At 42.8% G+C, this 14,487-nt stretch overlaps 1 protein-coding gene across 1 annotated transcript in view; it reads right to left on the bottom strand.

The window, feature by feature from the left end:
- Nucleotides 1–14,487, bottom strand: part of LOC117518638 (unconventional myosin-IXb) — a 195,017-nt gene that overhangs the window by 21,495 nt on the left and 159,035 nt on the right. The window contains 5 exon segments of the mRNA XM_034179841.1: nt 2,372–2,490; nt 5,913–5,988; nt 6,105–7,298; nt 8,093–8,253; nt 14,337–14,486. Coding sequence (XP_034035732.1) covers nt 2,372–2,490; nt 5,913–5,988; nt 6,105–7,298; nt 8,093–8,253; nt 14,337–14,486 — 1,700 coding nt within the window.

Here is a 14,487-nt window from a genome sequence, read left to right as displayed (position 1 = left end):
GGGAATCTCTTTAGGGTCAGTGACCCTATGGCCTTGTGTAGCACATGCAACACTTAAAAAATAGTTCTATTTCAGAATTTACTGTTATTTTTTTACCTCCGCCAAGGAGGTTATGTTTTTGATTGAGTTTGTTTGTTTGTCAGCAGGATAACTCAAAAAGTTTTGAATGGATTTTGATGAAATTTTGTGGAGTGGTTGGAAATGACAAGAGGAACAAGTGATTAAATTTTAGTGGTGATCCGGATCATGATCTGGATCCAGGAATTTTTTTAAAGGCTTCTTCACCACTGCGGGATAGGGGGAATTTTGACATTCTAGTTTCTAACTCCACAAAAACAAGGCAGAAAGGCTTGAAAAAAATTAGGGTGTAACATAGTCAAATATTCTATCAAACAACAAAGTTTGGTGATGATTGGATCTGGATTCCAGATCTGGTGATCCAGAATATGCAAAAATATAGAGAAAATAGAAAATGTGTCAGTGTGAGGTGACAAATGAAGCTAGAGATGCACAACTAACACCAAGTTGTAGCTGAATCTGTACTGATTCAGTAAGGTGTCATCAGATTTGATGTAGCTTCAAATGTTATGGAGCTAGATCCAGAAGAAAACCTCCATTACCGAAAAATCGTTTTTATACAATAACTTTTGAACTAATAAAGACATAAAAGTGATTCCAAGTTCTAGTGGTATGTTTTCATGGTCAAGGATGTCAAATATAAAGGAAAGAAAAGTGTATGTATCATAGCAACACTTAAAAAATAGTTCTATTTCAGAATTTACTGTTATTTATTTAGAGAAGTGTTTCATAAATGTTAAAAAATTCATATATTTGCAGTTTAGTTGAATAATAAATTGAATTTTGTTTCTTATTTGTTTTTGTCAATAAGCACATGCAATATCAATATCAGTGCTCAGATGACAGTAGCTTCTGGGAAAGGTGCAAGTTGCAATAAACTGTGATGCCAAGCGCTAAGGATACATGCTATCCAGTCACAGCAGATGAAACTTTACTAGCAATTTTTTTTTTTCAATTTATTTTCATTTATATAGCGCCAAATCACAACAGAGTTGCCTCATCATCATTGTTAGACTTTTTTAGGTTCAGTGATTCCACAGCATGTAGATGTTATGGCGTCAGTGATCCCATGGCCTTGGCGGAGGTTTGCACTCTCTGAGTGCTTCTAGTTTACCATATATTCTTACATATCTCAAGATGATATGCTGCAAATATGGTGTTGTTATTGAGCTTCCTTCGTGTGACTGTCTTCAAATCAGAATGTAGTCGCAACAATATTTTTTGTCAGAATCATGATAAATATGCAATTTGAAAAAGAAAAAAAACTTAGACTATCTTACTCATACACAATTTCATTGTTTTACTTAATTGCCAAAAATGATATAATCTCAACTGATTTTTACTGTTCAGATTTTAAAATCACACTTGTCATGAAGAACTTTAAAACATATATGCTCACATTTACAATGATAATATAGATATATAGCTTGAATATCTTTGTTGTTAAAAGAGTTGGTAAAATATCTTATTTAACTTGTAAACTTATTCTGAGTGATCTGTTTATTGTTTTACATTGGTTTACAGAAATAAAGGTGAGTTTGGTATTCCTTGCATTGCTGTTTGCTGACAGCAGTATGCGTCTGTGCTTGTTTCTTGACAGCACATGACGTGGAGAAATGTGTGGTTACAAGTATGAAGTTTTGCTCAATGCTCAGCGACCTAATCCCAGCAGATCCACCCAAAATAGCCAGTGTGTCATGCTAATGTGTCTATTTATAATCACAAGAAGGAAGTTCAATAACACCACCATATTTGCAGCAAATTAATAACATCAAACTGACAGAACAGAACCGAGGGGTTATATGGGAGCCTCTGGGTGACTTGAAAGGGTATGACTCCAAAGTGTTATATTCATATCACTTTCACTATGACCCTTACTTCTGCCTTCACATGAAAATGTCAATAACACAACCATCTCACATGCTCTCATTCTCACACATAATGCAACAAGCATGACGAAGAGAACGCAAGGACACTGCTCAGCTTTACAAGAGTTTTGAAATGTAATCTTGTACTGCACGATCAACAAGGGACCATTTCATGAAAAAATATGTCTGCAGCACAAAATATATTCTGGGAGGCTCTCGGAGGCTCACCACTTTATTTATGGTTAGAGTGGGATGCAATGTCTGACTTTTATGTGGCTAATTTGTTTGCTGAAAGGGTCTAACAGCGGGTTTCAATTGATTTGACTGACCAGTACTAGAGCCTGTGGTGCCATTTTTTAAATAAATAAATGAGCTAAAATCATAACAAAGCTACATCCTATCCCAAGCCTGGTGCAAAGCAATACCTCTCTGGTGTAGATGGGACCAATTGTCCTGAATTTTGGTGACCTGTGCCGTCTTGGTTTCTCCTTCTAAAGGAGGTTCCCTTTGAGCCATCAGGATAGATTTCTGTTGGAGAAAGCATCTACAGAAAACAAAAGTATCATAAAACAAAGCACAGGGAATATGTGGACAAATGTGACAGTGTTAACAAGAACAGATGACTGTGCTGTTGACTTTATTCATGTGTGAACAAAATACTCAATCTTTCAGCTGCTCCCGTTAGGGGTCACCACAGCAGATCAATCATTTCCATCTCACCCTGTCCTCTGTATCTTCCTCTGCCACACCAACCACCTTCATGTCCTCCCTCACCACATCTGTAAACCTCCTCTTTGGCCTCTCTTCTCCTTCTGCCTGGCACCTCCAACCTCAGCATTGCTCTCCCTATATACCCTAGGTCCCTCCTCTGTACATCTCCAAATCATCTCAATCTCGCCTCTGACTGTTTTCAAACTGTCCCACCTGAGCTGTCCCTCTGATATGTTCATTCCTAATCCTGTCCATCCTCTTTACTCTCAAAGAGAATCTCAACATCTTCAGCTCTGCCACCTCCAGTTCTGCCTCCTGTCTTTTTGTTAGTGTCACTGTCTCTAAACCATACAACGTAGCTAGTCTCACTACTATCTTGTAGATTTTTCCCCCTTCGCTCTTGTAAATATTTTTGAGTCACAAATCACTCCTGTCACCTTACTCCACCCTGCCTGCACTCTCCATCTCTCTACCACACTCTTCATTATTTTGGACAGTTGACCCCAAATATTTTAAACTCATCTACTTTCACCACATCTGCTCCTTGTAACCACACTATTCCACTGGGCTCCCTCTCATTCACACACATGTACTCAGTCTTGCTCCTACTGACTTTCATTCCCTGCTCTCCAGAGCGTATCTCCACCTTTCCAGGCTAGATACAACCTGCTCTCTACTCTCACTACAGATCACAGTGTTATCTGCAAACATCATAGTCCATGGAGAGTTCAGTCTGATCTCATCTGTCAACCTGTCCATCACCACTGTGAGCAAGAAAGGACTCAGAGCTGATACCCTGTAATAAGCTTTCTCTAAATCCATAAACACACAATGTAACTGATTCCATCTGCTCAAAGTGATGTTAATCAGTGACATCACCTGGTAGAGTGAGTGGTTGCAAAGAATACCTGCAGCCTCTCGGCCCTTTCTGGAATGAGTTCAAGAGCCCTGTTCTATGATGTCATAAAAAAAGAACGCTTTGAGATAGGCATTTTCCTCTGCAGAATTTTGCAGATTATAAACCTTGTATAATGTGATAAAAAAAGAATGCTTTGCTATAGGCATTCTGCTAAAGGCCCTTTCACACTGGGCCTGCTTCCAGTTGCATCATGCGGTGTCATGACAACCCTAAGTTGATGCAAACTAGTGCTGAGTTGATGCAGCCTAATGTTGCGTTTACACATAGGCAGGACGAGTTACGAATGTCATATTTGCGTCATTCTTGGCACATTTCTGACATTCTTAACGTGACTTAACGCATCTGAATAGGTTTCAATAGTGGGTGTTGGTGCATGATATTTGTGATTTTCATTGAGCATATTTTTGGCTGTCAAAAAAATCTTCCACGAATGTCACGCACCACATTCATTTCGCCTCATGTCGTGGAGGCCGCAACTGAGCCTGTTGATCCGTCTTGATTAGTGGTGATCCTTAATAGAGCATGACAGTGTTCTTCTCTGATGTGCGCACAATTAAACCCTGCTGCATTCAGTTTCATTGCTGCAGTATGCTGAAGGACAGTGACACCAAGTCGGCTAAAAGTCTCATTCCAATGCTCATCAGCGTGCTCCTGCATGTGTTCCACCTGCTGCATGTGCCTGATGTTTAGGAAAACAAGCTAGACGAGAGCCACGTGGAGCCACACATCTGGCTGTCTCCATCTCCTCCTCCTCTCTGCACCACTCCATGGCACAGAGCCCAACTAAGCATGCAATCACAAAGTTCTTCTGCTGTGGATTAATCTTGATTTTGAGGAGCAAACTGGAGCAATCTGAATTGTTCAGCAGCTCATTCACAACATTACAGAACGTAACGATACACATTCTCATTACATTACATTATTCTTGACCATGCGTAATGGTTCCTGATAATTCGCCAGCAACACGTGCCATTAATCGTAACGTGTGGTAACAGGTTGCAGCAGTTCCTGAGGACACCTGACACCTCAAATCATCACATTCGTGATCAGCGGCCAAGAATGTATATTTCATGGCATTCGTGACTTGCCATCGTTGTGTGTAAACGCAGCATAACACCACAACATTGTGAGGGATGCAAAGAGCGATGCGAAACAGATGCCAAAAATGAAATGTTTAATTTTTACTGCGTCAAGCACAGGACGCAGAAAGGAAGTAGTTTTCTCGCAAGTTGAGCTAACTTAACGGTACGTAACGTGACTGGATGCCACACCCACACAATATAATGTTACCCGATGCCAATTTATGATTCCTGTTGTGCTCCATTAAGCATGCAGGATTGTTGTCAAACTTTTTATACCATGTACACAATGTAGTAAAACTACAATGCTCAAAGAGGACATGTGAGCAATTAAAAGAAAAAAAAAATTATCATTGCAGCCTGGCTGCAGCTCATCGCGCTCACCTCCTCAATTTCTCTCATGATTGTGTTAAATAAAGTACATAAGTCCTGCTCACAGACTGACTGCCAGAGACAGGACATGTCCACATCCAGTATAACTCCTCGCAGAGGACATCTCCACGTCCACTCACGGATGGTGCAGGTGCGAACCCTGGCTGCAGCTCCGCGGTCACAGGAAGAATGATAAACTATAACAGAAATCAGAGCGCAGACCTGCAGCACTGCACAAGAAGAAATATAAACTAGAAGAGAAATCAGCGCGCATACCTGCTCATTTTACAGTCTGGCTGCAGCTGAGTTCCTCTGCGCTCTCACCTCCTCAAGCTTTGCCCCCCACCCCCCCAGACGAAATCTGCAGAATTCAGCAGATTTTTCATGACTCTCTTTTTCTTCTTCACCTCTAAAGTCATCCTACAAACCACCATCCTATGCTGTCTAGCCACACTCTCCTCTGCCATGACTTTACAGTCTCCAAATATTTTTAGCTTGCATCTCCCACAAAAAATGCAGTCCACATGTGTGCACCATCCTCCACTCTTATGTCACCGTGTGCTCCTCCCTTTTCTTAAAGTAGGTATTCACCACAGACATTTCCAGCCTTTCTGCAAAATCAACTACCATCTGTCCTTCCACATTACTGTACTTGATAGCATACCTACCCATTACTTCCTCATCACCACTGTTCCCTTCACCAACATGCCCATTGAAGTTCTCTACATTTTTATTTTGGCTTGCTTTACACCGGATGCCCTTCCTGACACAGTCCTACTCATTTATCCGTCTTGGGACGGGCACTAGGAGTGCACTGGCTGCACAACCCATGTGGCTGAGATTTGACAAACTTTAACAAAATACTCTTAAAAACATATTAAATACCTCTCTTGCAGAAAAAGCACCAGACTCCTCAGAACCTGGAGACAAACTGTCAAATGAGGAGGAGGGCATTTCTCTCCTGCAGACAAACAGAAAAACAGCTGAAGTACAAAACGATTTGCAGACACATGGATTGTCAGCAAGGGCCTTCCGGACACACAGTATATGACAGAAAGAGCAGATCAGGAGACTTACAGTGTTTTTTTGCTGCTTCCCTTTCTGCTCTGAGGTGGAGGAGGGCTGGTGTCAAAGAACCCTTCTTCGTGTTTCTTTCCCCTCCATTTCTCTGGCTTCTCCTTCATTGCCCCAGTGCGACGCTGCAAGGTCACCACTCCAACACCTTCCCCAATGCCATTCCTTTCAGACACAGTGTCAAAAGGCTGCAAGTCCAAAGTAGATGGGCGGACGGGAGCAGCAGGAAAAGTTTTTTCATCCTTCTTCCCTCCTTTGTCTTCCTTCATTTTCCAGGCCACAAAGGTGTACTGATCCAGCTCTTTGCTGTCCGACTGGGCTTTTAGTCTGCTGGTGTCATTGCTTTTGCGTTTTGGTTGGGATGTTTGACCCTTGGAGATTGATGATGTGGAAGCGGCTCGTTCAGTTTCTCTCTGGTTGTGTTCCAGCAATCTTCGTCTCCTCTGCTCCCTCTTCTCCTGGCTCCTGGATGTCTGGCCCTTTGCACCGGCTGGTGGCCGTATTACTTTCTTCTCAGCATAGAAGGGTGTGGAGGTAGAGTTGGGTGTCTCTTTATCTAACTCCTGAGCTGGAGATTTGTATAAAAGTGCATTGGAGGACACCCCTTCAGAACCTGACTGTCCTCGTGTTTCAGTCTCTAAATCCCCTTCCTGTTGTTTTTCATCTAACTGGGGTCCAGCCTCAGCCAGGGTACCATTGATGTCGACAACAGACCTGGGAGCTCGAGGCTCAGCATTTTGTTCCTCTGCTTCCATCCAATCATCCTCCTCCTCCTCCTCCTCCAGCTCTTCCAATTTGCCTTCTTGCGCCTCTGTTTCTGAGCCTGCGGCATCTCTCTCTCCTATTTCCTCCCCACTCTCTTGGACAAGGAGGCTGTTCTGCTGACCAACATCCAGCACCTCCTCTGTGACCAGCTCTATGTCTGCATCCTCTCGGGTTTTTGGCTCAATGTCGATGCCAAGTACCTGCTGTAATCTTTTCTGTGTCGCTTCTTCTGCAGCCTTCTCTTTCTGTGCTTGCTTGGCTGCCTCTTCAATCTTTCTCCGTACCTCCTCTTCCTCTCTTCTCCGTGCCTCCTCTTCTTCTGCCCATCTCCTCACCTCCTCCTCTGCCCTTCTCCTCGCTTCCTCCTCCTCTGCTCTCTTCCTCGCTTCTTCCTCCTCCTTTTGACGTTTCTCCTCACGCATAGAGTGGCACCTGTATAGGTGGAGTGAGTAAAGAATGAGTAAATATGGGGAAAGTGGCATTAATGATTCAGTCAGTGAAACCCTTTGTGTCGGGAGACACTGACTCAAAGAATCTGTATGCAGAATCAAGGAAAAACATATTGAGCAGTTCTTCAGCTATGAATTAAAAGGCGTAACAAATTGTATGTTTGCCCATTTGGGGGCCCTTAGAATGATTCAAAAACATTTTCTTGTCTGTAGGTAGCCTCCCAAAGACTCTACACAAAATGAGAGAAAAGGGTGTCCTACAATTTTTAGGCAATGAATCGAGCAGTGTGGAAAACGGCTTTTTTGCCCCTTTTGGGAGCGACTCATGACACGTTTCAAGGACAATGAGATTTATCTGATTTGTGTGTATGTGTGTGTTCGGGGGTAGGCACCCTCCCAAAGAATCTTTTTGCAAAATTAGAGAAAAATTTACTGAACAGTTTTTATGACATAAATCAAACAGTGTGAAAAATAGCATTTTCATAGGAAGCCCACAGGAACTTCATCAGGAAGTCAAACTTACTATGACAAGACAGTCCCCCAAGGAATGCACCAAACTTTAAAAATATCAGATGGTGCACTGCATGTGAGTCTTGATGGCATTAGACCTATGGACTTTGGTCCAAAGGACTAAAACTCAGCATAATTGTTAAGGAAAAAAATGACAGCTCAGGCTTGAATTGATTGGGGGAAAAAGAAAAAAAAAAAGAAACGTGATTTTTTTTTTGTAACATCATGTACTGTGCATAAAACAGTGTCAGAGAGTGCCTTTGTTACCTCCTGCGTGCTGAGTGGCCTCTGATCATGGCCTGTAGTTTGGTAACACCCTGCCTGTGGCGGCAGTACTCTTTTCTCTGTCTGTATCCTTTCCACACAGCCTGAATCACAGTAGCTGCTCGTCGCCTGCGCTCATCTTTGCAATACTGGCGCCATGATCGCTAAGAGAAAAGAGGACATTTTCAGATAACACTAAATGTCAAACACAGAAATGTAACAAAATATAATGAACACAGCCCTCCTCAGCGCTATTACTGGTACTCCTGAATATCAAATGCACAATGTAAAATGCTTAGAAACAAATACCCTTTGGCAGCTCCCTTGTTTGCACTCGAGGTCACCACAGCAAATCTGATGTGGATCTACATGATGAATTGGCACAGGTTTTACGTCAGATGCCCTTTCTAACGCAACACCACATTACATGGAGATAGATAGATAGATAGATAGATATATACTTTTAATGTCCCCATGGGTAAATTTGTCTTGGACTTCTCAAAAATCATGACCCATACAAAGATACAGAACAAGACAAACAGTTCATAACAATAAATAAATAAATACATAAAGAATAAAAATAAATAAAAAAAAAACATACAAATACTAAAACCTCCTAATGTGCCTGATTGTTAGCGGTGTTTATTATGATATTTGTTAAGGGCTATGATTGATATAGGAACAAAAGAGTTCCTATATCTATTCAGTCTGCAATGGGGGACTCTGAAACGCCGGCCCGATGGTAGCAACTCGTATTGCGTGTGCAGAACATGGGAGGAGTCTGAAAGAATTCTGTCCGCTGCTTCATCACGCACTGATCAAAAATTGACTGAGGATTGTTATACTGTTTCAAACCAATGATTTTCATTGCTGTGAGAACAAGGTAGTTTAATTTTGATCTTAGGGACACAGGAAGGTTCCCAAACCAAGTGGTTATGCCACATCTTAGAATGCTTTCAAGAACTGCCTGATAAAACAGTAACATAATTTTTGGTCGACTCCATGAAAACGCAAACGCCGTAGAAAATAGAGTCGTTGATTCAAGCGGGAACATAACCAGTCAACATGAGTGTTCCATGTAAGGGAACTGTCTATACAGACACCAAGATGTTTGTACGATTACACCTGTATGATTGGTTGCTGGTGTATAATTACAGGGTTGTGACTGCCAACTAACTTTGGATCAAAAATGACTTCTCTGTCTTTTTAACATTTAAAGTAAGGTAACTGGAATCACACCACTCAACAAACTGCCTCACCTCTGAATGATAGATATTCAAATCATCATTCTGTTGAAGTAAGCACAGAAGTGCTGAGTCGTCTGAATATTTAAAAATATAGTTCCCAGGGTGCTTGGCTGAACACTCATTAGTATATAAAGTAAAAAGGACAGGTGAGCTCACACATCCCTGTGGTGCTCCAGTACTGATGTCTTTGATTTGGGACAGGCTAGAATTGACCTTAACCTGCTGTGTTCTGTTTGTCAAAAAAGAGTGAAACCACCGTATAAGTGACGGGTTGACATCCAATGCTTTAAGTTTCTGAATTAGTAAGTATGGCTGAAGCGTATTAAAGGCAGAGCTGAAGTCAATAAAAAGTAATCGGGCATATGATGACTTGTCATCAAGATGTTTTAAAACAAGATGCATGATGGTGGAAATCGCATCATCTGTGCATCGCCCTCGCCTGTAAGCAAACTGAAATGGATCTAATTTTCCATCTACATCTATTTTCAGCCTGCTCACAATGTATTTCTCGAAACATTTCATCACAACTGATGTCAATGCTATGGGCCTAAAATCATTGTCTTTGATGGGGTTTGCCTTCTTGGGCACCGGGATGATCATAGAACGTTTCCACAGGGCAGGGACTGTATGGGTGTCTATAGACTGTTGAAAAACAGGACACCAAGCTGCAGTAAGCTCCTGTGCAAATGTTTTTAACAAAAATGATGAAATCATGTGTCTCAAATCTCAAATAAAAATAATTTAACTCATTGGCCATTTTGGAGTCAAGTGATATAAAATGCTTTTTATAAGGGTTCATGTTTGTGATAGCCTTCATAGAATCCCAGACTCTCTTGGTGTCTGAAATATTAAGTTCTAAAAGCTCTTTCTGTTTTCTCCTTGCTACACACAATTGCTGATTAAGTTCTTTTTGTGCTGATATCAGTGCAGCCTTATCATGAGTTTTAAAAGCAATTTTCTTTCTGTTAATACAGTCTTTGATTTGCTTAGTAATGAAGGGTTTGTTATTTGGATATATAACAACACTTTCAATACAGAAATGAATATAGTCTGTAATTGCCTCTGTAGCAGAGTCAAGGTCCTGGCTGTGAAATATGTTCCAGTCTGTACTGAGAAAACAACCTTTTAGAGTCTCAATGCTGTCATTAGACCACAATGTTACCCATTTTGTCTTTGGCTTAGAGCTCTTTAATACAGTCCTGTATGAAGATAATAAGTGAACAGTGCTATGGTCCGAGTTGGCTACAGGGGGCCTCAAGGTGGCAGTATAGGCATTTTTAACATTTCCGTAGCATTTGTCTAATATGCTGTTATTTCGTGTAGCACATCTCACATATTGTTCATAATCCGGTAGCAATGGTTCCAATTTACAGTGATTAAAGTCACCCAGAATAAAAACCGGCGCACCCGGTGTGCGTTGCAGTTGATCGTGTATACAGTCAGCTGTAAGACGCGCAGCTCTTGCTGCGTTCGCACTGGGGGGGACGTATGCTGCACACAGGATAATATTCCCAAACTCCCTAAGTAAATACCAGGGCCTCAAAGATAAGCAAAGGAGTTCAGCGTCAGGAGTACATACCATTGCTCTCGCCGTAACCTGTCGACACCATTTGTCATTCACGTAGACCACAATGCCTCCGCCTCTGCTCTTTCCTGAGGCTGATGTTCTGTCCGCCCGAAAAAGTGAAAATCCATCCACTTCAACCAGGGAATCCGCGATGTCTGAATGCAACCAGGTCTCAGTAAACACCATAACGCCTGCTTCACGGTACTCATAGTAGGCTTTGGCGTAAATCCGAAGTTCGGTGATTTTGTGCTGCAGTGACCTTATGTTAGACAGGATCATTGACGGCAAGGGTGGTTTGTATCGACGCTGGCGAACCCGCTGTCTGACGCCTCCTCTGCGGCCTCTCCTCCGTTGGCGTCTGCCTGTGAACTGGGCTCTAATTTCATTAGGCAGGTCCGGAGCAGCAGAGATATTTGAGAACCGCAGGGACAAAAGGATATCTCTCGTGTATGTTAGCGGTTATACTGCAGTTGTGCCACATACTAACTGTTGACAAGAAGTTACCAGATATATCAGAAGCAAAGTGAGGAGGAAGAATACGGAACTGGGCGCCATGTCATGCCCTGTAGGTCGACACTGGTAACGCCAATCCCTGCGCAGAAAAACGCTGGCAGTTCCTGGAGAACCACTGCTAGGAGCACCAACAAGCCACTCAGTCCCAAAAACAACACAATATATGACAAAAAGGAACAAAAGACAAACGATAGACAAACAATTTTGTTTCGGTCACAACAGCGAGAGCCCGAGTCGCCGGCAGAGCAGCGCCAAACAGGAACAGAAGAAATGTGGCAGGGGTTGGGGCTTGAATTGGGAACTTTCCGCACTGAAACCAAGTGTACTAACCACTTGGTTACCCCCCGCCATTTAGAAATAAATGCTCATGAACCAATTTTTATGACCAGACAATTTAAGAATATCTCCAAAGTTACTGAACAAACAGCAGTGGTCTTTGTGGCCACCAGAAGTCTGTGATGAACAACAGGGTTTCACAAGCAGCTTGATAGGTCTGTCTTTTCTTCATATTACAGTCATTCCGCATAGTTAAAGATGCCAACATTGCTCAAAATATTAGGCTAACTGGTCCTCATCTATGTATGAGGTCTGTTAGAAAAGTATCGGACCTTTTTATTTTTTCAAAAACCATATGGATTTGAATCACGTGTGATTGCATCAGCCAAGCTTGAACCTTCGTGTGCATGCGTGAGTTTTTTCACGCCTGTCGGTTGCGTCATTCGCCTGTGAGCAGGCTTTGTGTGAGCAGTGGTCCACCCTCTCGTCGTTTTTTTATTGCGAATAAATGTCTGAACGATTTGGAGCTTTGCTGCATCATTATCCGAGAAATTGAGCATGAGCTGGACATGCCCCAACATGTCCTGTGAGGCTTCATCACGGTGTTGCTTTGCGCCATGCAGCTCCACCGCGACGCGTGGAACTCCGCTTCTCTTTCCATGACAAAAACTCCTGTAACAGTGGAATGTGCCGTTCATTTCTAAACTGGACGCTGTCTTGATCCGGTATGTCGCCTGACTAGCACAGGAACTGCGGAAGACGTGGACATCGGCAGTTTTTCGGCACATTGAGACAGACGTGCGGAGGAGTTCCGCGCATCGCGGTGGAGCCGCATGACGCAAAGCAACGCCATGATGAAGCCTCACAGGACATGTTGGGGCATGTCCAGCTCATGCTCAATTTCTCGGGTAATCACACGACTGAAAAGCAACCGGAAGCCGCCTGAAAGCCATCTCAAAGCCGTCCTGTGAGACCAACACGGAGGTGGTTTTGTGCCGCATCATGAAGCTCCGTGGCGCGTCCCTCCGCTTTTTTTTCCATGAAAAAAACTCCTGTAACAGTGGAATGTGCCGAAAAAGTGCTGATGTCCACGCCTTCTGCCTTTTTGTGAAAGTCAGACGACGTCCCGGATCAACAAAGCCTTCACGTTGGAAATGATCTGGTTGTTTCAGCGGGGTTTCAGCCTGTCGATCGGCGCTCGGAGTGCGGCGCGCTCTCAGCTGCTGTGGGCGGTCTTTAAACCGTCTGGATCACTCCTTAATCTGTGTAATCCCCATAAAATCGTCCCTGAAAGCCATATTAATTTTCCAAACGGTGTCCACCTGGAGATCTCTCTCACTTTCTGGAAAAAAATTGATGCAGCCAAGCTCCAAATCGTTCAGACATTTATTCGCAATAAAAAAACGACGAGAGGGTGGACCAGTGCTCACACAAAGCCTGCTCACAGGCGAATGACGCAACCGACTGGCATGAAAAAACTCACGCATGTGCACGAAGGTTCAAGCTTGGCTGATGCAATCACACGTGATTCAAATCCATATGGTTTTTGAAAAAATAAAAAGGTCCGATACTTTTCTAACAGACCTCGTACATGAGAACCCAAAATTTCAGAGTTCAATTTGTAGCTGTTTTTAAAGTTGTGTAAGTATCTGACTGCATCATCCCTACTGACCGGAAGAAAGGACCTCTCCCTCTCTGAAAAGGGTGATCGACTGGACTGTAACAACTGCAGAACTATTACACTGCTCTCTTTGATGGGTCAAGGTCAGGGGTGGCCAAGTTCGGTCCTCGGGAGCCACCTTCCTGACACGCTTAGTTGTCTCCCTGCTCCAACACACCTGAATCCAATTTATGATGAACACCACAATATGGCAGAAGTGCAGCCAAGTGTTGTTTGAAGATCTGACGGCTTTGGTGCCCGTATTTGATGTGGAGGTGGAGTTGCACTGGATAGAAGGGCAGGACCAGAGAAGGACTGAGAAATACCTGGCATCTGTTGGGACACTGATTCTGCAGTCTTGTGTTTTCTTGTGTCTTGTCTTTTCTTGTGTTTTCTCACTTTGCACGTGGGATTCTACTGCCTTCATCCTCATAGTGCTGAGTTTGAAGGACTTCCTGCATAAAATCCACTGTGCAACAAACACATTCCCTCCTCCTGGTTTAAGCCTTCTTTGAAAAGCCAATTTTACATTATGTCAAGCTAGTTGAAAATGTGTCTGCTGTGAACGTCCTGACAAGAAACAAAAGAGTTTTGTTGATTCCAGTGTCTTGATTTGCATAAAGTTATGAGAGGCTAAAATCCTACTTTCTATGTCTTGGAATTTTCAAAATTTTTGAAAGACTGAATTAACACATTTTAATACCAATTAAGACCTTATCATTACATTCAGATGAGGCATACTACTTGTATCAAAACGGAACATCGACATTATGGCCATGTAGCATCTACCTCAGCAATGATGATCCCAGCAACTGGAAAAGGGCAAAGTCATGCCCATGCATTAGTTGGCAGTAGACAGATGCCTACTTTTATGTGGTGGGGATGGATTATTTTTCAGCCAACCAGACCCCAGGGCAGTTTCATCATGCGGCACAGTACAGTAACACTGCAAGTGCCCATAACTAACTTGATCTGAGTGGTTACCTGAATCAAGATGGCTGCCTGTTTCATATCCAAAAATTCTTTCCTCTGCAGGCGAGCTCTGAACCAGCGCTGAAGGAAGATAATCTTACACATCACATCCTTGTGCAACTTATCCTGCAGATGCTGTCGCTCCAGCTCCTTCAGGAACACC

The sequence above is a fragment of the Thalassophryne amazonica genome, chromosome 10 (assembly GCF_902500255.1).
Source record: "Thalassophryne amazonica chromosome 10, fThaAma1.1, whole genome shotgun sequence".
Lineage (NCBI taxonomy): Eukaryota > Metazoa > Chordata > Actinopteri > Batrachoidiformes > Batrachoididae > Thalassophryne > Thalassophryne amazonica.
The sequence above is the reverse complement of the archived record's forward strand: the minus strand, read 5'-3'. Positions and strand labels throughout refer to the sequence as shown.